The sequence below is a fragment of the Gallus gallus genome, chromosome 1 (assembly GCF_016699485.2).
Source record: "Gallus gallus isolate bGalGal1 chromosome 1, bGalGal1.mat.broiler.GRCg7b, whole genome shotgun sequence".
In the NCBI taxonomy this organism is placed as follows: domain Eukaryota; kingdom Metazoa; phylum Chordata; class Aves; order Galliformes; family Phasianidae; genus Gallus; species Gallus gallus.
In genome coordinates this window covers 91,735,181-91,760,269 of record NC_052532.1, presented here as the reverse complement: position 1 = coordinate 91,760,269, position 25,089 = coordinate 91,735,181, and the positions used below count along the sequence as shown (strand labels likewise).

General features: G+C 45.5%; 1 protein-coding gene across 7 annotated transcripts in view; it reads left to right on the top strand.

The window, feature by feature from the left end:
* Positions 1–25,089, top strand: part of RCSD1 (RCSD domain containing 1) — a 35,184-nt gene that overhangs the window by 3,251 nt on the left and 6,844 nt on the right. For 2 of the 7 annotated variants that reach the window (XM_025149389.3, XM_015296322.4), the window contains exons 2-4: positions 7,895–7,956; positions 22,332–22,439; positions 24,604–24,693. In XM_025149389.3, the coding sequence (XP_025005157.2) occupies positions 7,933–7,956; positions 22,332–22,439; positions 24,604–24,693 (222 nt within the window). In that variant the 5' untranslated portion in view covers positions 7,895–7,932. Of the gene's footprint in view, positions 1–7,894; positions 7,957–22,331; positions 22,440–24,603; positions 24,694–25,089 lie in introns of those variants that run through there. The other 5 variants (XM_040698287.2, NM_001030789.2, XM_025149388.3 and 2 more) reach the window with 4 other exon arrangements.

Here is a 25,089-nt window from a genome sequence, read left to right as displayed (position 1 = left end):
CACCACAAAGTCCTCATCTGGGACATCTGAGGAGTGATGGCTCCACTGCTCTTTTCAGTAGCCCTATCTTTGTTGGGTGAAGATACCCTGAAGAGGCCCTGGGACTGCTCCAACTCCTCTAGCTAGGGGCAGAGCTGCCCAGAGAAAATTTGTCTGACTCTGTTCCCTGTCTCATTGGGAGACCACAGTCTCTGGGTTCAAACACACCCCCTAACTGAGCTCCCTCAGACAGGCAAAGTCAGAATCCGTTTTTCCTTTTTGCTGTGGTCAACCTAACATCACAGCAGAGCACATTTCCAGGTCTAGTATCCCAACTGCTGCATCCCTCCAGCAGCCGTGGGGAGCGGTGCTCTCTCGCAAGATACAAAGGAGCTATCCTTCTGCAGAGCTGCTTACCATGACCTAGGAAAACTGCACAAAGTGTGTATCATCTGTCACCCAAGAGGACTGAAGTGGAGGGCATAAAGGATGCGTAGCTGAGAGGGCTGAAATTTGTATCCCTTATGGCCCCCAGAGCAATAGGACAGAAAGCCATGCAAAGGTAGGCTGGGTTGAGCAAGTTCCACCCTTGCAGCCCTGGATTCAAGGTAAGTACAGGCAGTATGCCATGGCTAGCTCTGCCAGGAAACGATTTCCCTTTCTCAGGAAGCTGTTCTGTTTGGTTTTCAATGCAAAAGTTAAAATCTTCCTTTTTCACTTCTCTTTCTTTTCTTTTTGCTTAATAGCAAATGCACTTATCTCCCATGTATTCCCCCCGTCTCATAAAAATAACACATTAACGCAGAGAGTCTGCATCAATAAAGGGAAGAGTATTTAAATATATCAGGAGAGGTACCATGTGACCCCAATTTACTCCTTAGGTCTGGACAAGTTTAGTTTTGCCTGACAGTAAATAGCATGTCTGCAGCAGAGCTGGAAAGGATCAAGTTTGCCAGACTTCCACAGTGCAGTGACTGGATGAAGCCCCCTTTTGACAGACAGGAAGGAACAAAACCAAAGCCCATGGGGGTGCTGTGACCCTGACTTTTACCTGGAGGGGACCCAGGATAAATGGTGTGCAGAATCTAATCTTGTTTTTTTTTTTTTTGTGCCAGTAGAGAATGCATGATTCTTCTGAACCCTTCCTGTCCCTTACTCCCCGTTTTGTCTTTTGTGTGTCTGAGTTTCGTCAGTCATGGTGAAAGCTTTTTGGAGAAGCCTTCTTTCCTGTACTCCACAGTCTAATTGGCAGGACATATTACCGTTGAGCAGCATATTATGCATACCTTCTCTACCACATTCCCAGGACCTGCTAATCTGAAGAAGAGGGAAAACATCAGAACTGCTTTACAGATAGCTGCCACAGGTATTGATAGGAAGCTCTGCTGGCTTTCGACTAGGAACTGACCACGCCCATACAAACTAGGGGAGATTTTCTCCTCTGTTTCCAAGCAGTTGGTTAATAGCTCTAGAGGGGTGGATGCTCTTTTTCCTCTACACCAACTCAATAATCTCATTCTGGGGGCTGTAACATCAGGAAAAAAAAAGAAAAGAAAAAAAAAAGAAAAAAAAAAGAAGCTGTTTGAAGGACTTGTCTATTTTACAGGTGAAGCACTCTTGTTACCTTTAGGTAGTATAATATTGCAGAGACACAGCTTATTTTGATGTCCCATGGACAATTATATGCCATGAGCATCTTGAAACACAGCATGGATGAGGATTAATTTGGTCTATAGATAGGAGATCTGTTGTATAAGAAGTTACTTTAAAGACTCACTGCACAGTTGCTTCACACCTAGGTCTTATCAAAGGCCTGGGGCTCTTTGTTCTTATGGTGTTTCATGTAGGTGTCTCACTTCATCCAAGCCTCTTAAGTATCCAGCTATGCTCTCATGCCAGAAATGCTTTTACATTTGCATCAAGTCTGAGGCATACCTCCGTGGTATCTTCTCTTCAGTATATGGGTGTTGGTAAGGTACTGACAGAGACGAGGCTTATCTGCCCCATTAGTGCAGAAAGAAGTTTTCACCTGTGAGAGAGAAGAGATTAGACTAAATTCCTGTCACATAGGAATGCATCACTTGCTAAAAGGAGCTTCTTCAAGTTGTCTTCTAAGACTCAAACCTCACTTACTAAATTGACACCTCATACAGATGCATGCCATTTTCCTTCTGTTCTTAACATCAAATTTTAATAGAACTCAAACCCCATACAACAGCCAACAAGCTGGTAATCTCTTTTTCATAACCTAGTGTGTTTGTGCAAATAAACCTGTTCACCCTTTCTAGTGAGATGCACACTGTTTTGGTCAGTGTGGATGACTGGTGGCCCATCTGCAAAGTATACTGATTTACCAGTGCCAGCTTCAACAAAGCCTCTGTTCATCTCAAATGTCTGAAACTCGTGCTCTTAATAGCACACATGATTGGACCACAGCTCAGATTGTGTTGTTGTGCAGTTTGGTAGCTATGGCACGCAGTGGTGCTTTTCTGAGCACACTGAACGCTCTATCATCAAACCAAGCTATGTACTTCTTCTTAAGGCAAGAAATTTCGTACTCACATAGGCCACAGCTTTTCAAGGACAACAAATAATGTGTGCAGTTTGGAAAGCCTCAGTATCTAGTGGATGCAGATCAATTATTTGTTCAGAGTTTTGTGCTTTTACAAAAAAATTGCAAATGAGAAGACAAGCTAACTCGGAAGAATGGAGGTAAACAAGTCAGGGTGGCTATACAGTCAGACAGGACAGGAATCTAACCCTTTTAACAGGAGAAATGATCATTTAGTACTTTGGAAAAGCAGTATGCCTAGGAATAATGGGATCAGAATGAAGATGTGTATCTCACCAAATAGCAGGAAGATCTAGCAGAGAGATCTAGCAGTATTTGGAATAGTTATCCAAAGGTAAAGGAAACCTCTTTTCCGTGAGTGATTTACCTGGAGAGAGCATTAAAAAGCCAATGTTGGGAGCTATCTTATGTTGAATTCAAGCGGTAGTATTGATGGGGCCACCAGAGGGGCAGGACATGCTGTTTCTGCAGTCTTTCTGTGTGTACAGCTGCTGGCAGGAGTCAGTGGCAACTCAGCATCAGGACCTTCCTGCTACATCGCATTGTTCAAGCCCTGCAAACTTCTGCCTTCTGGAAATTTAGGTCAAAATAAACTGGCATAATACCGAAATGACTCTGGGAGCTGTCATGTGTAAAACACGAAACTGATGTTATTCTTTCTTCCTGTTTTGAGAATGGATTTCTTTATCCTGTAAAACTGTGAACTGCAACAGTAATAATTGATGTTTCAAGTCAACCCTCTTGAAATACCTTGTGGCTGAGTACCATTTTCCACTGATGTAAGTTTGGGTGAAAAAGGTCCACTTTGTTTCTCCTCTCTTTTCACATACACACACTTGAGCTTGTGTGCCAGGTTTCCTAGGAATTTCAACCCTTGGGCCATGCAGCTTGTGTGTATTTAACTTGTGATATGCGTGTACTTTCATTTGGTTTCCTTGCTAGTATTTACAATGAGCATGGAGTTGTCAACACCATCCCTCCATGCAAACCCGGTATTTTCATTGCCAGTTTCAGTTTCAAGCTGTTTGTTCTGTTAGAGGCACAGGGGCTGTCAGTGCAAGCAAGTACACACATGCACACCAGTCCTGTAGATAGCAGGTGTCTGTAAACAGAGCATAGAGGAAGAAAAGGGATGGGTTGCTAAATACTCTGGACTGTGAGGTAACAGGGCACAGAAATGAAACAAGTCAGGCAGGTCACTCATGCAGAAAGGAAACAATTTTAGCACTGTCACTTTCATCTCCATTCTTCACACAACTGTCTTTTTCACTGATGCCAGGACTATTAACCTTATGTAATGTTGAGTTCTGCTCTGCATAGCTCTTTCATCTCCTAGATCAATGTCTTTTCCACTAATATCAGGACTTTTAATCTCATGTAACTTCAAGTTCTACTCTGTATGACTCAAGAAACCTTTGCCCACAGACTGGACCATATGATTTCTTGGCCCTTGTCCCCCTACTCCTTTGTATGCACTGAGCATGAAACTCACTGTATTTGACTGCCCTCCCACACATCTCCTGCCCTCATCAGTGGCATCTCACACTCACACTGCTCCAGTTCTGATCTCACATGACTGCTGTGGGTCACCCACCAGCCACTTCCTCATGCCAGACCCTTCAATGCATTGCTCAGAAGTGTGGAGCTCAAGGTTCAGTCCCACAGGGTCCATCCCGTAGCAGCTTCACACTCTGACCCAGCAAAGTGAGGTCTGCATCATCCACAGCAGCAATTCGAGCCTTTGTAGCAAGCATCAGTTTAGGCTGTAGATTCTCAAAGGCCAAAGCTAGAAGCCTTATCTTTTTGTTACTTATGGGAAAGAAGCCTGTCAAGTAATGCAGCTGTCACATGGTATTTATTCTCCATCTGCTCTGCAAATTAAAAAAATCCTGGATTATTCTCTTGTAAACTGAATATAATTTTTCTTCTCCAAACCTTTCATTTTAAGGTCTGCAAACTCAGGGACATTCTGGCCAGAGCTCTCCAGTGCTGATTTACTCTCTGAGTAATGTGCAGGCACTGAGACTGTGCTTCCTGTACACCTGGTGCCAGTGCCCCACCTGCAGAAACTGTGTCTGAAGCTGAAGGAACTCAGTCCCTCTTCTTGTCACAGAAAGAACGTGTAAGAGTTTCAGACAGCTGTTGGGAGAAAGAAATAGAACATTGGTGTGGGTAGGGCATTTCAAAGTTCCTACAGACGTTGAGTTTCTCTTTTATGGGGCTGTCAGGAGAAGTTTATAAGCTGGTTAACTCAGAAACAGAAGTATATGTCCTTCTCAGATCACATAAAAATCCCTATCAGTGGCTAAGCTGTAGCTTGGGGATTGCTTACGTGCATTCTCCTGAGGATATAAGATATATATTAGAATCATTCACCAGTGGAAATCACTGAATTCCTAATGTGTCATTACAGGTGATCCAGACTCAGCTTGAAAATTTGGGTAGACGTTTTCAAACATAACTGCAAGCTACAGCTGCCTGGATTTGTTTGCCCAGCGTAGGCCCAGCTCTGCGGGAGCTCCAGAGCCACAGGGAGGGCAGCTCCTGAGAAAGAAGTCTTGCAAATCCAGTTCCTAAGTGCAGCAGGTGCTGCCGAGCTTTCCAGGGTCCCACTGAAAAGACATCTCTGTGGATGTAGCTTAGCATTCACACCTCAAGTTGGCTGCTACTTGCATGCTTACTATCACTTTCCTCCCTTCCATATCTGCATATCTTTTTAGACTAAATTCCTGGCCCAGATAAATGTGAACCTCCTTCTCTGCCCTGCTTGTATCCAGTGTAGACCTAATCTAATAGCAATGTGTTACAAAGATAGTACAGTCCTAACTGATGTGTCCTGGAAGCCGCAGCAGTTGGGAGCCCTGTGCAGGCTCATTTACCCTTCCGACTTTCTGTTCCCAGCATGATAAATTGAGAAGAGTTGAAACCCTGTGCTGCTACAACCAGGCTGCATCAAGTTTAAATTAGGAGGGGTCACAATCTACTTAAAATATTTTAACCAAAGCATTTTGAATGGTCACTGCTTCTTCACATTCTCTGTGTCCTTTCATTGACAGTTCAGTTACTTCGATTACTAATTTGGCCTTCTGAATAGCTTCAGATTAGACAGTTAGTTCAGACTGAGCGTGTACCTGCATCTTTAACTGCTCTGTCAGTCCAAGAGCTGTCCTTCCTCATCTCACCTGACGCACCTTGCGCCCGAGCCTCCTCCTGTTGAAGATCATCTTCAGATCTCTGCTAAAAGCCGGCCTTTTCCTCGCCCCACGTGAAGCAGGCAAAGGAGAAGCCAAACTGAAAAGCAGTTGAAAGCTAATTCACAGGGCTGAGCTGCTTCCTACAGCTGTTCCATTAAGTCAGCTCATTTCCTTCAGAGCAGCTACCCAAGTGTGTCAATTTGTGTAGGTGGGAGCGGAGTGTGGCCTCGCATTGTGCCTACATCTGCAGTGCTGTGAAAGTTACTTAAAGCCACAGCATGTTTCAGATGGCTTAAAAGAATAATTTTCTGCGAGGCACATTTTAATCAACAGAAAGCTGTTTGTTCCAGGAGCTCTATCAGATAACCACGGCTCATGCACTGTACGCTCTGCTCTCAAAGAGTATGCACACATCCCCCATTTTCCCAGCTGTCTCACCCCTGTGCCTCAGGTGAGGAGAGACTAGGCTCGTGTAGGCTGGATGTACCTGCCTCACAGATGGCATCGCTTCCCCGCTCTCTGCAGGCAGCCTGGGAGGTTCTGATGGTTGTTCTTCCATTAGCTCCTCCCTCATCCTTCTAGAGCATCAAGAGCTCCCTTAAATAAGACCCAGAAGTACACATGGAGAGGCACCACCATTTAACTTGGGGGCAACTGACAGGCTTATACGGTTCCCAAGCCGGCAGGAACAACAGTCAGAAGCCAAGAGGGAAAGATTTAGAAGCTGAGAATGATCCTGGGGAAAACCCAGGCCAGGAGTATAAGATGTGCAAGCATCTGATGCAGATGGTGTGCTGGGTAAGTGGATGACGTCTTACAATAGCTATTAATGCTCTTCTTCAGTACTACTATCTCACCCCTCAACCATGGAGACATTTGCTAGTAGCATGAATATCTCAAGGACAAATCCCAGATACTGGTTGTACAAGCTGCTAAAGGACACATGTGAAGACATGAGCTTCAGTCCAGCCAGACTGCAGTCTTGATCACAGCTGTTGTCAGCTGTAGATTAGGACATCAGCATCACTGTACTAGGGGTAGAGATCAGCCCTTGGCTCTGAAGGAGCTGTTTTAGATCTGGAGTTTCTCTACATTCCTAAACCACACAACTTCAGTGACTTACCTATTCAAAGAATAATTTCTGAGAAATAACCCTTTTCGTCCCCCCAAAAGCCTTTAATTTGCATTTTAGTTATCTGCAGTAGCTCACATCTGGTTGTATCAACCGAGTTTTCAGGCAGCAGTTGTTGCTAGAGGGCTCCCATCAGACAGAGAGAGGGTGTCGCTGACAGGGCTATATATCCTGCTTGACACACAAGAAAAAACAGAGTTCCTCCTGAACTAAGCTTAAAGCCGTGTGGGTGTTCATTTTGTTAAGATTAAGTTTGGAGAAATCAGTAGTGGTGGTGTTTGAAAGAGATCAGGGTTCTTCAGTTATTTAGGAAAGTGGTGCAATGGCTCTGAGCCGATGCTGGAATCTTACTGCCAAAGTAATGCCCATTAGCTTCCTTCAATGTGACTTTCCTTAAGGCAGCTAAAGGACCTGGTTTTCATCATCCCAATTCACATTTCTGTAATCTTAACCAATAGAAATGCTCAGTATTATCTGCTGCAAGATTCTGGCTCACTGTCAGTACTCATGTTTTAGAGACACAAAGTATTTCCCCAAAAAACACTTTGCGCTATTGTAAACTCAGTGGAAAAAGACTACAGATGTGTCACTGGTGTTCGCTTGGAGCAAGAGGAGAACTCTACAATATTAAAACTGTTCTCCTAAGGCCAGATTCTCATTTATGATGACCAGAAATTTCTTGAAACTGCTTGTTCCAGATAAATACAGCCGGTAGTTTTAAACAGACTTGTTAACTCAAAAGAAATTGAAGGACGCTGAGTTCCCAGGCTTCCATAAAAGGAGGACACTTTCAGTAAGTCTTCTAGCAAAGTTAGACTTAGTAAGCGCAGAGATCTTCGTTAAATTAGTGGCATGGTTATATGCCATTGCTGAAGGCCACTGATGGCTCAACTCCATTGTGCAGAGCAGAGCTTCTCTGGGTAGCAGTTAGATGGTTTGAAATACGTTACCATTTACTTCAGCATTATACTAAGTTACTGATTTGTGAATTTTGCTCTATTTTTTTTTTTCTTGAAGCTGTAGCACCTGGAAAATCTCAGCCTCTCCCAAAGAGCATGTCTTGCCCTCATCACAACAGAGTAAGTCTGAACTAGAGACACTAGTGCACCCCAAAGACTCAGAAGGGAGAACCCTGTGTGGTGTGACTGGGCTTAAAACATAGCACTGATGATTTTTTGAAGTTGATGCTGTTTCGGGTTACATGAAAGCTCCTCCTGCATAGAGCTGCTACATAGAAAGGCTGCTATACTGCATGAATGGACAGAGCCTCTGTGCTTTTCAGTGTTTAACCCCCCTCATGTGGCTTAGTATGGCTGGATTCAGCCAGATAGCAACTTTATCCACAAACCTTTTCCTGCTGTCTGAAATTATTTCCAAGCCAGCTGCTTGGCCTGCCTGCAAGCGATTGTGTCGGGTTTGTAATGTGACAATTAAATAAGCACAACCCTTTTACAGGAAAGGCTGAAAATATTTTTCCTTGAATTGAGTGAATGTGTTAATGACATCTATCTTCTTGCCCTGCTTTCTGAGTCACCTTGTCTGCAGGTATCTGGCCTTTTAGGTATCTGGCCAATGTAGATTTCTTGCTCTCCAGTGAGTCCTTCTACTCTTTCCTGTTCACTGACCACAAACAAATGTTGTTATTAATCTTAAAAATCTAGTGACCTTAATGATCACGATCTCTTCTTACTATACACGGCACTGCTGCTCCCCTCCATAGTGTTAGGGGGCACAGACACTTAACAGCCTTTTATTACAGCTCCCGACCTCTCCTCTGGGAGGTCGGAGGACCTCCCAGGAGTCCTCTTGCCCTCCTAGTCTCTTCTGAGCCTTTTTTGCATGTACTTTCTTCTGAATCTTACTTCAGTGTTTCATTTTTACTGCTTTCATCATCTTTGAGCTTCTCCTTCCTCTCACTTTGTTGACTTAGAGGTCTAGGGAAATCACACTCTGACTCTACTTGCTAAGCCTATGTGTGCTATTGTGCATGCAGACAATTGTTATAGTACAGCTGTGCAGCTACAGACAGGAAGAGTACGCTGAACAAACAGGCCAAGAAAAACAAGGGATGCACGTGACCAAGACATGAAATCTGTTGTCTAGAAAAGTGTCCTTAAGACACCCTTATAACTGTACCGTATGTTATCTTTTTTTTTTTCCCCTAAAAAATCTGGTTCTGTTAGAAACCAGACTGAAATTCCATCAAAAAGATCAGCCCTTTGTAGGCGCTAGTTCTCAGGACGTACTTAGGAAGAGTTTCATGGAAACAGAGCTTCTCAATTGGTATGTGCCCAAAGTATGCTGTATTGCACAGAATCCAGATGGCTACATTCCATGGACGCAGACGTGAAATGCACATACCTGGTCTGCATGCATGTTCACGTAGTACTGTGTTTGAGCTGATGGTTCCCTTGGTGCGAGCTCAGCGTCAGATGAATGTGTCCCATTTGACACCATCATGAGCAGCTGTGCAACACTGCGACTATAGGGATCAGATCCCTTTCGATGGGAAATCTTAACGCACAGTGTATAGTCATCTTCAGACAGGAGTCTTGTGGAGAACTAGTGGGCCACGGAGGAAAAGGTCAAAGTGGAGCTTGTGTAGCACAGACTAAAATTCTGCCCTGGATTTTGAGTAGCTGAGAGCAAGTCATTCTGTGCAAGATAACTGTACTGTTTATGCAGAACTGAAACAACTGTAATCCATCCTTTGGCCTGGAAAAAACCTTGTAATCACTGCCTGACTGCTGCCTCTTTCACTTCACAAGGCATCTGCCTGCTTGGCGTTAAAACTTGACCAGTGCTTGGAGTTCTGCTTCTGTAAAAGCCTGGAGTTGCCCCCTCTGACCTGTTCATGACCGGCCTACAGCCTAGACCAAACTGGTGTTAGAAATGAGGCATTTCCCTTTTACATTCCCTCTGCCCCACATCCCTATCTCTACTGCCCTCTCCTTTCCCCAGGAGAATACTCTCAGCCCTGTGAACACCAACAGAATTAGCCAGCTCATTAAATGCACTGCTCACAGGGAAGGAAAGGGCAGTGCTCCTGTGTTGCTGTAGGTCTCTGCAGTTGCCACAGCCAAGGACTCCCAAAACACCGTATGTACGAAGAAAATAAACCATTTTTAAATGGTCTGCCACCTCCTACCCTGAGCAGCAAGTCTTGGATGATCAGCCAGATGCCTCATTTTGTACATGGCAGAGCCAAAAGCTGCTCCTGTCTCTAAAGGTGACGGGCTAAGCTTACGTACATGCTAGCCTTGGGCAGGCCCACAGTCCAACAGGAACCGGGTGCTGCAGTGCCTCTTTTTAGGTAAGGGTGGCACTTGATCAACCCCTTTGTGGTAGCCTTTGGCAGATATGTTAAGATAGTTGCTCAGGAAGTGTATGACCTGGGCTCAGTTCTGTTGTCAAGGGGTGTGGCCTCGAGACTCTCTGGTCTGTCTAACAAGAGACTGTAATCTGTTGCTGAGGTCAGGGCCAGGGCAAGCACTCACCAGCCTTCCTGCTAAGGCCCTGCCTGCACGTAGCAAAGAATCCACAGCTCTCTAGGGCAGAGGGAAGTGTGCACCTGTGTCCTAGTGGGCTGAGTTCTCTCCCGATAGCTATCTCCTAGTCTGTCTCCTGATAGATTTCCCTCAGAACTGTCTCTGTGTTGTATGCAGCAATTGCTAGTGCTCATAAAAATGCACAAAGTGGTACATTGCTCTCTCAGTCAAGGCCCCGAACCATGAAGGTTTTGAAGGTTTGGAGTGATGTACTGGTAATACAACTTTCAGGCACTATGCAATTGCTAAATACTCTCATTACTAAGCAGGACAGTCAAGGTTTAATGAGCATCATTTGCAGTGATACTGGTTTTACTAATCTCACCAGGCACAGTTTAGAAAACATAGACCAGGCACTCCTGAGAGCTACATACCATGGCATAAAGAAAAGAACAACTTGTCATAAATCGAACCTCAGAAATTCGCAACGCCAGCCAAAGACTAGTACAGGGCGACTGGTATTCTCTTCCTATATAAGGGCCTTTCCAGACCAGATAGGATAAGTTACTAATAAAATCCACATAGACATACTGGAGTCTGCTTTCTTCACTTTTGGGTCCAGGAGGCTGTGAGGAGAAAAGCAGAATTCCCACCTGATTAAGTTAAACTGAGACTTCATGCAGTTACGCTGAGGAGAAGAAATACCTTTCGGAAAATGTTATGAAAGCTGGCGTTGTTACCAACCTTCCATCAATCATGAAAAACAACATTACAAATCGTTAGCATTGTACCCATTTTGCAAGGAGAAGTGCATCAAAAAAGGAAGGCGGGCGAGAATGCCAGGAGATCTCCATGGATCAACAAGACGCTCCCACACTTATTTAAGCGCAAAAATGTCTACAGAGCATGGAAACAGGAATGGGTTACCTGGGAGGACTACAGAGAAGTTGGCCAAGCAGCCACGGATCAGATTAAAAAAGCTAAAACCCAGACAGAATTAAATCTAGTCAGAGACATAAAGGGGAACAAGAAGAATTTCTACAAATGTGCCAGTGATAAAAGGAAGGCCAGGGAAGATTGTAGGCCCTGTCCAGAAGGAAACTGGAGACCTGATCGTGAGGGATACAGAGAAAGCTGAGGTGCTCAATGACTTCTTTGCCTCAGTCTTCACCATCAAGGTCTCTAGCCACACCATCCAAGCTGCAGAAAGCAAAGGTAAGAACTGGGAGAAGGAAGATAAAGAAGATCTGCCTGCTGTAAGTAAAGATCAGGTTCTAGACGTGAAGGTCCATGGGACCTGACGAGCTCCATCCATGGGTTCTGAGGGAACTGGCAGATGATGTTGCCAAGCTGCTATCCATCATCTTTGAAAGGTCATAGCAGTCATAGGTCATAGGTCATAGAAGTTCCCACTGATTAAAAAACGGGAAACTTAAAACCCATTTTCAAGAAGGGAAAAAAAGAAGATCCAGGGAACAAAAAAAAAGCTAGTCAGTCTCACCTCTGTGTGTGGCAAAATCATGAAACAGATCCTCCTGAAAATCCTACTAAGGCACATGGAAAATGTGATTGGTGGTAACCAACATGGCTTCACCAAGGGCAAGTCATGCCTGACAAAATTGGTGGTTTTTTATTACGGAGTTACAGCATCAGTAGATAAAGAAAGAGTAACTGACATTATCTACCTGGACTTGTGCAAAACGTTTGACACTGTCCCACGTGACATCCTTGTCACTAAATTGGAGAAAAATGAATTTGATGGATGGACCACTCGCTGGATAAGGAATTGTCTGGATGGTTGCACTCAGAGTTGCAGTCAGTGGCTCAATGTCCAAGTGGGATCTGGTGATGAGTGACATTCCTCGGGGATCAGTGCTGGGACCAGTGTTATTCAACATATTTGTAGGTGACTTGGACAGTGGGATCAAGTGCACCCTCAGCAAGTTTGCAGATGACACCAAGCTGAGTGCTGCAGTTGACACTCCAGATGGAAGAGATGCTATCCAGAGGGACCTGGACAGGCTTGAGATGTGGGCCCACGCCAACCTCATGAAGTTAAGCAAGGTCAAGTGCAAGGTCCTGCACCTGGGTCAGAGCAATCCCAAGCACAGATACAGGCTGGGTGGCAAATGTCTTGAGAGAAGCCCTGAGAAGAAGGATTTGGGAGTGTCGGTTGATGGAATATTCAACATGAGCTGGCAATGTGCGCTTGCAGCCCAGAAGGCCAACTGTATCCTGGGTTGCATCAAGAGAAACATGATCAGCAGGTTAAGGGAGGTGGTTCTGCCCCTCTGCTCTCGTGAGACCCCACCTGGAGTATTGTGTCCATTTCTGGGGCTTCCAGCACAAGGACATGGAGCTGTTGGAGCAGGTCCAGAGGAGGGCCATGAAGATGATCAGAGAGCTGGAGCACCTCCCCTGTGAGGACAAGCTGAGAGAGCTGGGGCTCTTCAGCCTGGAAAAGAGAAGCCTTCCAGTACATGGAGGGGCCTACAGGAAAGCTGGGGAGCGACTTTTTATAAGGGCATGCAGCAACAGGACAAGGGGAAATGGTTTTTAAACTGGAAGATGGTAGATTTAGACTAGATACTAGGAAGAAATTATATTAGGAAGAAATTATTTGCTGTGAAGGTAGTGAGACACTGGAACAGGTTGCCCAGAGAGGCTGTAGATGTTCTCTCCCTGGAAGCATTCAAGGCCAGGCTGGATGGGGCTTTGAGCAACCTGGTCTAGAGGGAGGTGTCCCTGCCTATAGCAGGGGGGTTGGAACTAGGTGACCCTAAAGGTCCCTTTCAACCCAAACTATTCTGTGAGCTATAATCAACAGCAAAGGGGGAACTTCTTAGAGGGTAGTTTAGTTTAAAATAACCCTTATCTCATTTTATTTGCATTCTAGTCACTCTCCGGAGTGGAAAGCAGATAGTATATCTGCCACTTCTAATTTCCTGGGGTCTACAGATGTTTCCTCTGGCACTGGCTGCTCTCTTCTTCCCAGCTCCCTCCAGACTGGCTGGATCTGCTCATAGCAGCAGGTACAGCATTTCTGGGGACAACATATCTGCTCCTGTACTTGAATACCCTTAAGACACATCATTTAGCTCCAGCTACCTACTTAGTGATGTCTGTAACCCAATGCAGTCAGGGTGTTTTTTTATTTACAGTAACCATTGGCTTTGATCTTCAGAAATTCTAGACAATCCCAGGTTACCTGGAGAGAAGTGCCAGAGAAGGACCCTGAGCAAGTGTCTAGTCTGGCCTAGTTCACTAGTCTTCCTTACATGAGCCTTTAAATCTGGCAGATCTGAGTCCCTGTAGTTTTGAAACAGCTGCACTGTATTTGGGAGCTGCTTGCTGTCTTCTAGAGGAAGGCTGCTCATCATTACTGAGCTGAAATATCCTCCTGTTACCCTTTGTGCAGTGCTTGACCCTGAGTGCCAAGATGGCAGCAGTTCACAAGGGAACCCTTAGAGGAGAAAATTAAGCCCAGACCGCTGCAAGTCTAAAAAAATGTTTCCCTAAAGTAAACTCTTCCCAAACATGGAAAAATTTTACATATTTTTACATATTTCCTGTAAAGTAAGATTTTCCTGCCCTTTCTCCTAAAAACCAACATGCAAGCTTTCTTTGAAGTCCCTATTCCTCATACTATTCAGCTCCGTGTTATAGTCAGGTCTTCTTTCTCACCATTACTGTGGCTATGTAACAGCCTTGCTGTTGAGTTCAGGCACACACTCATCCTATGTTCAGTCATTTGTGGTGGGATAAGTGTTGACCTGGGTACCATTTCTGAGGAGGGATGTTGTACGTCTCAGAGTTACTCCTGTGGCTAACTTACTTGCAAACTTAAGAGATAGGCTGCAGTGATTTGCTCTCATGCAAGAAGCTTGCTTTTCACTGTAAAATTTACCAGAAGGAAGGATTTAAGAAGATACCTGACATTTTGCGAAATCGAGGTGTTTAGCTTCTGATAAAGGCTTATGAAAGAAAGCATGACAGAAAGAAAAGTAGAAAATTAATATTTCTTTTCCAGTAGAGAGGATGCCCTTGACAGAACTGCAAGGTATTTGGGATCTATCTTCACCTGGAAAATAACTGCAATAAAGCTCTGCTATGGCAGGTTTGCAGAGATGTGGTTCACACAGTACTCGTTACAGCTTTTGCTGTGGTGGAACACAGCACGGTTACTGTCGCTCCTGTTCTATAAAGCATGGTAGGAAACACAAGTAGGAGCCTTGGACCTGAATCACAGGGAGCTACACCGACACAATGACAGACAGGACTGGCTATAAGGTATCACAGCAGGCACAGCTGCAGCCACTTCTATCTGGGGCTTCTGCCAATAGTTAAAATTTACCATGAGCAGATGAGGAGCAGCAGCATTGCCAGATAAGAGGCCAAGTGAATAAATAAACCACATAAATCCCTCCTGAAACAGGGAGTTGGACAGTCTCCAATGAGAATGATTTGTGAAGAAGGGTAGAGAAAGAGATGGGAAGAAAGATGCTTTGCTGGGGTGAAGAGGGGTCAGTGTAGCAAGAAGAGGTTTGTTTATTCAAGGCTTACATCTTGGGATGTGTTGCTTCTTGAGCCAGGGGCCCGGCGTACTGCTGAGCTCCAGTCGGAACCATCACCATGAGATTTCCTTCTAGGGATGTAAAAATGGGCTACACAAGTGTGAGCCCTCCCACTTCCTGGGTAATCTACGTTCAGCCCTCAGTGGTACTTTGATGGATCACCAGAAGAATTAATAGGCTCAGATTGTGTCTGGAGTCTAGCAAATTTTGCAGCCTGGTTCCTCATGCTGTGACTCAGTTATTTTCCCATCCTCTTGCCTTTCAGTTTGCTCCTTTGGGGGAGTTTGTGTTCTAAACCTGCCCTTCTCACTTATTTCTCCTTTTGCAGTCCTAACAATGTTCCCCTTTCAAAAGAATCTTGATGCCACTGTGGTGCTCACATGGACACAGATAAACAGTTTAAATTATGTTGGCATGCGGATCCGAACCAGGATTCATCTCAGTAGAAAATGCAGAGAGATGGCTTTGAATGAAACTAAAGACTATATATTAGATTTATCCATGGGTAATTTGGGTCCAGTTGTAATTAAAACCTCTTCTTGAGCTTTTTAAAGTTCATTTAAAGAGGAGTTTCTTACTAGCTGTCTAATCTTACCTGCACTTACACAAGAGTTGAAATAACTGGTGCCTATTAGAAGAGGTTGAAAACAAAAATTCAGTTACCTAGTTCCTGCCATTGAACAAGACTAAAAGAGAGGCAGACGTGCCCAAGTGAACCAAAACTTGTATATTCTGCATTATTTTCTGCTTTAAGGCTAAGACTTACACCCAGGGATCCATTCAAGTTTCTTTAGATTCTCTTCTTTGATCAGTAAATGAACCTAAAGGTAGAAACTAATGGTTTGATATGTTGGCCTCTTTGGACACTTACCCTCAGAACAGGTAATCCAGGGATCCTCCTAAGTGAAAGTTTTATCAGTTCACTTCATACAGACATGGTATTATTATCTTTTGCATCAATATTGAATATTACTGTGGCTTTTAACCACCTAGGGCTGGTCACACCCACACCTTTGGCTGGTAATAAAGAGCATTCACAATGTGTTCTCCTGTGCAGAATCACAGAATCACCAGGGTTGGAAAAGACTTACAGGATCATCCAGTCCTACTGTCTGCCTACCACCAATAGTTCTCACTAAACCACGTCCCTCAACACAACGTCTAAACGTTCCTTGAACACCTCCAGGGTCGGTGACTCCACCACCTCCCCGTGAAAGCCCATTCCAGCACCTGACCACTCTTTCAGAAAAGCAGTATTTCCTAACATCCAGCCTGAACCTTCCCTGGTGCAACTTGAGGCCATTCCCACTACTCCTCATCACACAAGAGAAGAGGCTGACTCCCAACTCACGACAGCCTCCCTTCAGGAAGTTCATATTCTCTCCAGATAGACCAGCACGGTACCTTATGTGTTGTGCTTCGTGAATATGCAGGGACTTATATTAAATACAACATTTTTCCACAAGTCCAATAAAAGATTGTCCAGGGAGAAGAGATTAGCTCCTTCTTGAAGATATGGACACCCCATTTCTTCATGGGGCATCATGGGAGGAGATGATGTGGTCAGCACTTCTCTGCTGCTTGATGTGCAAGAAAGTAGGATGTCTCTGATTCAGAAAACCCCATCTGCACAGGGGAATTGCACATCCATCTGCACATCCTTTCCAGAGGGAAGTTGCATAACCTCACCATGCGGACAAGAGATGACCACCCCCAGGGGAGCCCCGCCAGGGGGCACATGCCTTGCTACAGCATAGCACATAACTCTCAAAATGTTGTCTTCTGTATCAGAAACGGGTACCTGAGACATTTGAGAATGGCTCTCTTGCTCTCTTGAGGCAGCAGATTGTGAAGGAGTTCAGTTACGCTGAAAAAAAAACCAAGGCGCTTCTATCAGATGAAGGTTGTATTGCTCCTTGTGCAAGCTGAGATAGTGACCCCAGGGTACATGGTGTAAGCTTCCCCCTGAAGACAAGGTCTCTGAATGGTTCGCTCTTTAAATCCTGCAGCTACCATACTGAAAATTGAGATGGGTACATGTGGTGTCTGGGAAAGCTGTGAGCAGAAGGCACGAGTCTGCCTTGAGAGGGCTGCTTTGCAGGGTCAGGTGGGGAAGAGGAGCCTGTGCAAGGCTCTGGTTTCTCCTGCATTCACTTTAATTTCAAAGGAAACCATAGCATCATTTCCCAGTATTTCTTACTGAACCCCAGCAGAGTGTAGCAATGTTTATTTTGGCAGGAGCTTTGACCTAAGCAGATTCCCATCCCCAGACACCTTCCCCATCCCTCCCTTGGCTGTGTAGGTGCTATAGGTGTGGAGCTGCTCTTCCTGTGCCACACTGTAGGCCTCAGCACTCCCTGTGCCCACACTGGCCCTCTGCTATGCCAGCGTTCCTTTCCGTTGGGTGGCATGGTGAACCTGAATTAAAAACAATCTTCTTTTTTTAGTTGGCTTATTTGTAGTCAGAATTACATCCCTGACTTGGTTTACGGTACAGTCCTGCAGGCAATTTCATCAGCAGAGCTGAGGAAGGGTGAGAACAGGAGCTGCTCAAAACAGCACTGTGGGTAGAGAGAGAAGTTCAAAATATGCCCTCGCTGCTGTACTAACAAAAGCATGCTTCTTAGAGCCAGGTACCTGGGTTAGCAGTGGGTGGGAGGGCTGTGAAGAAAATCATATCACCCTCTGAGCAGGAGGACACATCAAGAAGGCCCTTCCTCAGACTCTGGCCAAGTGAGCAGTGGTGAGGTCTGGCCCCTCGGCTGCAGTCTGCTCCCTTGTTGGGCTGTGCCACCGATGCTGTTACTGAAATGACTGGGGTTAAAAATAACCTGGTAAAGAGTTAAGGGAAGTATTTTTAGCCCAGATCATTTCAGTGATCCAGTTTACAGCACATCCCTACAAACACACTGGCATGAGGGAGGGGGAAGGAAAGGTCAAGGGAGAAAAGAGCAGTCAGAAACATGAGCTCTTTGTCCAAACCAGGATTTCATGAAATGGCACCCCAAAAGTGCTGACGCTCTCTGCATTTCACCTAGCTAACTGACCACTGGGTTTCTCATGGTGAAGCGCTGCCTGCTGAAGATCTCTGATTTCTGGATCCTGTTTCCGAGAGCAAGACACCGGCCCTGGGCCTCTTACGCTATTTTGTGTCTGCCACTATGTTCATCATTGTTTTTGCCACATTTGCTTTTTCTCCAGTAGATAGTGCAGCAATGAAAAACTCCATGGGAGTCAGGGGGGAGCTGTGCAGAGCTTGTGCAAGTGCAGGGTATGAGAAGGCAGCAGGCATGATGGCCTGGTGTGAGGACTGCCTGTGGGGAATAGCTCCTGTGAAGCAGGGAGCCCCTTCAAAGTAGGGGAGGGATGCAGAGGACAGGGCTGGGCCTCAAAACCAAGTCTAGATGCAGCTGCATGAGGACAAGAGTGGGAAAGTACACAGGGCTGCTGCAAACAGTCATGTAAGCAGTAGCTGGGTTCACAGCCACAAAACACTCCAGTCTTGCAAGGTGCTGTGAAGTCACCCGCCCTTGCAGTTAAAAGGTGTTCCATGCAGCCAAAGTATTGTAACTACAAAAGCAGGCACTTCAGAGGACTCCTGGCACAGCGGAGGACACATCTCTGCTGGTACGCGGCCAGTATGCAGGTGCTGCTTAAGCCTGAACACTTCACTGTATGGCAACTAATACACATTTGCTCTTTTCACCAGCCAAAGCAGATGCACAAATCCAAACTGGAGCTCCTCCCTCAGTGTCTGCTTTCAACATCTACTGGTCCCCCTTCTGACTAGCACTGCAGTCACCTATCACAGCCAGCGCCCAAACTTGCAGGGTACCAACCCATGACATGGGGTCAGGACAGCTTTCAGTTGCAGATGCCTGGGGGGTGGGGGGAGCCAGTTTTGAACCAATCCCAGCAGGATGTTCAAATTCATCCCCAAAGCTACCTCTGGGCTTTCCAGTTTTTCCCAGGACTCTTCATAATTTTGATTTCATAAGGAATTTATTATTAGTAGTGATACCTCCCACCTGTAGCTTACATCCATGACCTTTAAGAAAAGTTCTTTGTGAGTACACAAATGGTACAGACAGGAAACTGTGGCCTCTAGACTTCTTTTGTCCTTAGCACCTTCTGCCATATTAGCCTGCCAGTGCAGTCAGGACTGCACCTTGAAGAGACACAGCGGGGATGGTGTGGGATACTTCTGCAGGACCTGATGGTGTGTCTACCAGACAGCCTGTGAGAGAAGTAGAGGCATACATCTCTGCTAAAAATGGTGGTGCCTCTTCAAGCCATCTGCAGAATCAAGGAAAGGCAGGCAGCACATTTTGCTCTCACATCAGAGGCAATGACTCCAAAGGAAAAGGACTCTTTCAAAGGAAGGAGAAGCTTTGGTGGGAAGCCTGAGTTGCTGAAATTGTACTTATCCCACGAATAAAGGCAGAACTTTCTTCTGTAGCACAGCTAGAGGGGCTGGGTTCAGTCTCAAAAGCAATGAGATGGGATTGGAAAAAAAAAAAGAAAAAAACATTTTCAAATTTGCTCAAATTTATAAACTTATTTGGAAGAGGAAAGTGAGACCCTTCACATAGAACTTGTTGGTTGCACTTCCTCTTTTGCAGACAGTGTCATGCTCACACCGATGGTGCAATTTAATTCCTGTTTTGCCTCTCAGTCTGAAATCTTTCAGAATATGTGATGCTTAGATACTTATTTTTATGGAAGAGTGAAGGACCTCAGAATAGCGGCCACCAAATGGCTGATGGAGTAAGTCTTGTGCCCTGGCTCACCGCTTTTAGTCCATGCAGGCAGACCACATTTCTGACAGGTGCAAAATTCAAGTCTGAATAATTCTGCTGTTTTTGCAAAAGAAGAGCAGAACTGCTCCTCATCATCATTCAGAAAGTTGGCCGACTGTGTCACCGAATGGGGAAAAACACTAAGAATGGGAGAGAATGCACTAATACCCTGGGTCAGGAGAGAGCCAGCACCAAGCAGCCATGTCTCAGTGGTGGAGGAAGCCAATGGCTGGTGCCAGCTCTGCAGGGAGGGTGAGAAGACAAGGCTTCCCCCTTCCTTGTAGTGCACAGGCAGCCCCTGGATGTCAGCGGGAGAGCACTTTCCTTCCCCTGTGAGGGAGGGAATTTTCCGCATCCAAGTGTCCCGGTATGGTGAACCTCCTCGACTAGGAGACATACAGCTTTTTCCAGCTGGGGAAAAAAAAAGCAAAACAAAACAAAAAACAGCCCTGTAGAAAAAAAACTGGACAGAGGACAGCAGTTCAGTTGCCAGAAAGGATCTGAGAAAGGACTTTTCCTATTGCAAAAGGCATAGCGTAATTGGAGAGCCTGCAGCTGGCAGTTTCGGGAGGACACAGCCCGTGGGCTACTTGTTCTAATCTTAGAATGGCATGCTCACTGCTTCCTGTGTGCCGGACTCAGGCTCCATGTGCTGGAGAGCTGTGCTGCAATGCTACCAGCAAAACACGAAATGCACAGAATCTCTCCAGCTGTACAGCTCTGATCAAATATAGAGAAAAGGAGCGGCGTTTTCAGACTGGAGAGCAACAGGTTTAACAAAAACAGCCACGCAACAACCCCAACACAAGAGGTCAAGGAGGCCAACAGGAAATGCACTGCCTGTTCTGGGTGAAGGCAGAGGTCTGTGAAAGAAGCACAAGTTTGAGAAGAAAAGAGACTATAGGGGAGGCAGCCCTCCCACACAAACTTCTGGCACCTGCATCTCCTCAGCCTCAGCCCTGATTCAGGCTGAGTCAAGCACCTGGATTCTTTCTCCTTTCTCCGGCTTCATCCTTCTTACCCTCCTATTTCCAGGCAGCCCTTCCTGAACAGCGTGGAACTCTGGAAAGGGCTCTGCCTTCCCACTGAGCCCAGACATCGTTGTTCTGTGCTGCACATTGTCCTCCCCATCTGCTTACTTCACTGGTCCTTCCTTACCCCTTCTCTGCCACTTCCTCTGCCTCTAATGACTCTAATGAAGGCAGAGAAGATGGAGGGAAGAGGCGCCAGAAGCTCACTGAGAAGACCGAGCTTGAAATGGCTTTTGTGGGTGGATGCGAGAAAGCTGGTCAGAAGTGTATGGGAAGATTTTAAGAGGAAAGATAGTGTGAGGATCCTGGAAACAGAACAGCAGCATCTACTGGGGGCATGTGGGGCTGGGAGAAGTAGGACGGCATTTATTGGGAGCTACCACTCTCTGAGAAGGGGAAAGGTCCTTTGGCCAGAAGAAACAGCCCATGTGTGTGCCAGCTTGGTGTTCTGGGGGCCTTTAACTCCATTGATACTGAAGGAGTGGTTACATTAACTAACCAGCCAGTTCCTTCCAGGCAGAGCAGCATGAAGGGAGAAGGAAGAGCACCTTCGGAGAAACAGAAATGTATTCCTCGAACTACAGCCTTTGGTGTACTTTCTGACTGAGAAATGTGTAGAGTGTGAAGGACAAGAAGCATTGCACTGGTCATGCATTAATAGCGGTGGTATAGGGAGTGGAGGTTCCTTTCCGTTGGTTCACAGCCTGGTTTGTAGTTCTGAGGTCTCAGTTACCAACAAAACAAGCATTGTTGGCCAGATAATCACAGTTCCTCTGGTTTGGTTTTCACTGCATCAGATATTGAAGACAAAGAACAAAAGTTATCTTTCATGAGCTTTGATTTCAAGGCTTTCTCCTGTCCTTTCTTGATACACACATAGCAAAGAAAATGAGGTAAATGTGGGATGAGCAGGGCTGTTTGCTGCGGGAAGAGCTGCACCATCCAGTCTCAAACAATCCTCCCACTTCTCAGCCTGCTCTGGCCCAGGAGAGGGGAAGCTTCCCTCAGCACTGGTATTTCCTCCCTCCCACCCACGCACCTGATTCTTTCATTGCCATGGAAGGCAGAACAGCACAGGGACAACCCCTGTTGTCAGACGTCATCTGTAGGCAGATGCTAGCTTGCTGCAGGGGCAGAAGAACGGCTTGTCATAACAGAACCATTGGAAAAGAAGGGCACTTGTCACTGGGGCAGCAAAAATGGGTGGGAGGGATGAGAAGTGAATGGGAACGTCATTTATCACTCAATTCCATCAGTTCACTGCTAGGCAAAGAGAGGGAACATGAAAAATACTGAGTATAGAACCTTCAGCCAGGGATGAAAAAGTATATGAATTATTAATTTTATGTGATTCTATTGACTACCTTGGATATTTGAATGTACTGCTATGTCCTGTATTCCAATAACTTCTGCTCTCAGACTGGATGATCGATGCCAGATGTGAGAAATTCTGCTTTAAGTCGTTGCTTACTCTTGAACTTTGTAACACACAAGCAAGCTCCTCTCTAGCCTGCTTGTTTTTCCCAGCCTTTGCTCATAGCATACTGTTTCTGATTTGTCAGAACAGGCCAACAGAGACCAATTCGGAGGTGGACAAGTCAGGATCACCATCAGTGGCTCAGCTAGCAGGGAAATTCAAAGAGCAAGCAGCCAGTATCACTGGAAAAGAGGTAAGGAGCTTTGCAGCCACAAGCAGGTAATGAAGTGGGAAATGAGGCACTTGCTTCTGCCTGTAGAAGTTAGAGCCTCGGTGCATAAATCCACCTTGATTTTGAATCTCCTAAGAGGCTTTGTCTCATAAGTGCAATGCAAGCTATGACACTATCTTTGGTGCATTGCCGATTTGTGCATGATTTTTTTGGCAGAGCCACGTGTTCACACTGTAACTGAGATGCTCTGAGATGCTCTATATGATATGCACGTATCCCTAACAGTAGCAGGCAGCAATGCATGTACTGTGTAGGCTGGCTTTTGTGGGCTGCGGGTAGCAATGAATAATAAAGCAGCTAATTTTGAACCATGAAAGAAGGTGGCAAACAATAGGTTACGTAGAGTAGAAGCCAGTGGCAGGTCACTAGCACCTTGCTCATAAAAGAAGAAAGTTTCCTTCAAGTGCTTCCTTCTATATGTTTCTGAGACTGAAAGTTATCTCCTTAATTGCCTTAGTTAGCTCTTTGCAGTAACAACATTTCAGACTCTGTGCGTATCTCTGTCATGCTGAGGCTTTATTTTACTGAAAGCCCACTGTGCCAAGCATTCAACTCACAAGGTGTCTTTCACCAGGTAAGCAGAACACTTGAATACCTTTCTTAGGAAGAAAGGAAAATCAAAGTGTTTATGAATGTATTCTGACATTTTAGGAGAGCCCCCTGTATCACTACACACTTTTTTAGAAGTGTAAATATCTACTGACAAACCCTCTCCAGTCAATAGGTTTAAAACTCCTTTAAAACTGAACTGTTTGCTTTTTTTTTGCTCAGCTGATTTCAGTTTTGTCCCAGGCTGGACCTAAGGGCATCCTCCCTTGTAACGCATCATGTCTTTGGCAGGATGCACTGTGACCTCTGTTGTGTGGGGCTGGAGTGCCACTTTTTATCAGAGGTTAACACTCATCCAGCTGGGCCCCAGGCTGGGAATAGCCAATCTCTCCCCAACCACTATTTTTTTTTTTCTTCCAGTCACCAGTACGCTATTCCATCCATCCCATTATAGTCATTTCCTCTTTTTAAGGTATGGGGTTTAATTGCACCAAGTCCTACACCCTTCGGAAGCCAGAAAGTTCCCAGACCTTCTGTATGTTATCTGCAGACCTCTGCTGTTCCCAAGCCCAGGCAGGGTAGAGGGGCCTCACAGTGAGGGAAAAACTCATTTTCTCCAGGGACTGAGGAGGACAAAGTTTCCTGTCTTTTCTCTCCAAGCTGCCTGTCACTTCCCCACAGCTTTCTCAGGCTGGCTTCAGATTAATGGCTGCCTGGATGGTCCTTAACCCTTGCTTGACCCATGCCAGCAACGAGGAACCTATCAGCCAGTGAACCTCTGACCATCACTGTGGCACAACACAGCATTGTTTGGTTGCAGAATGGTAGGGTTTCAATAAAACTGGGTATTACTGCTTCCTGGTGTGATGTAAGCAGAAGGGCAGGACTGCTTTTGTCTTCTTAGAGATGCAGCATTGCCGTGGCTGAGTGTAATACCACCAGCAGTTAATTGAAATCAACTCCGCTTGTCCTCCAAGACATCCAGTTCCATAAAGAGCATGTGCCATAATCCATTTTTTTTTCACATGCCTGCCTGTTAGGAAGTAGCAAAATTATCCCCATGTTATACTGTGGATATTAAGGAATATCCACCAAGTTGCCCAAAAATTAGTAAGATCATGAACCAGGTAGCGAGCTGAGATTCTTTAAGAACAAGTCCTGGTAATAAGACAGGAAAGAGAATAATGCCAAGTTATTCCATTGTGTGTGTGGGGGAGGGGTTGTCCCGCAGGGCACTTTGAAGATGAAGCTTCTGGGAAGGCTTCTCCACCCTTCACAGCTTAGAAGAGTATCCTTTGCACAAAACTAACAGTCTCACGGTTCGTGCTGTGAAAAGAGATCTAGCCTACTTTTCCAATACTAGGATTGGGCTTGAGATGCTGTGAGCCTAGCATGCTGGTCACGTATCCATATATTAACGTCATGTGGTGCCTTTGGAAATTTCCTTCAGGTAAACTGGGCCCTGCCATCCAAGCAGGTCACTTACAGAGCATGCTGTCTTGTGCTTGAATTTCACTTAACCAAACAACAGCAAACTAATGTTCCTTCTGCTGAGTTGGTTGCTTTCTTCTCTCAGGTGCCACCACATAAGCCAACTCGGAGGAAACCACCATGCTCCCTTCCACTGTATTCCAACAAAACTGAGACAAGCCAGAACAATGGGCAAGTGAGTTATCAATTTAACCCCAGGACAAAGAATCTCTTCTCTGCAGTCTGTTTCCTCATGAGACATGAGCTTGCAGGTAGCACAGTGATCAAGCTGTGCAGCAGAAGACATCGGTCATGCACCATCAAACCTTCCCATGCTTCCACACAGGCACTGACTCAGAATTAGCAGCACGTTGCTTCCAATTCTGGTAACACACAGACACATCCCATTTCTACTGCTTTTGCTTTTAACCTTACTGCACTGACAGATCCACAGTTAGCACCTTTGAATTGTTTAACAGCAGGAACTGCTATCATTTATTTCATTTGAACACCATTTAGCACAGGGAACATCTTATTTTTTTTTTAGCTTCATATGAACACTAAAGGTTCAAATATAGTGGCATAACAGTTC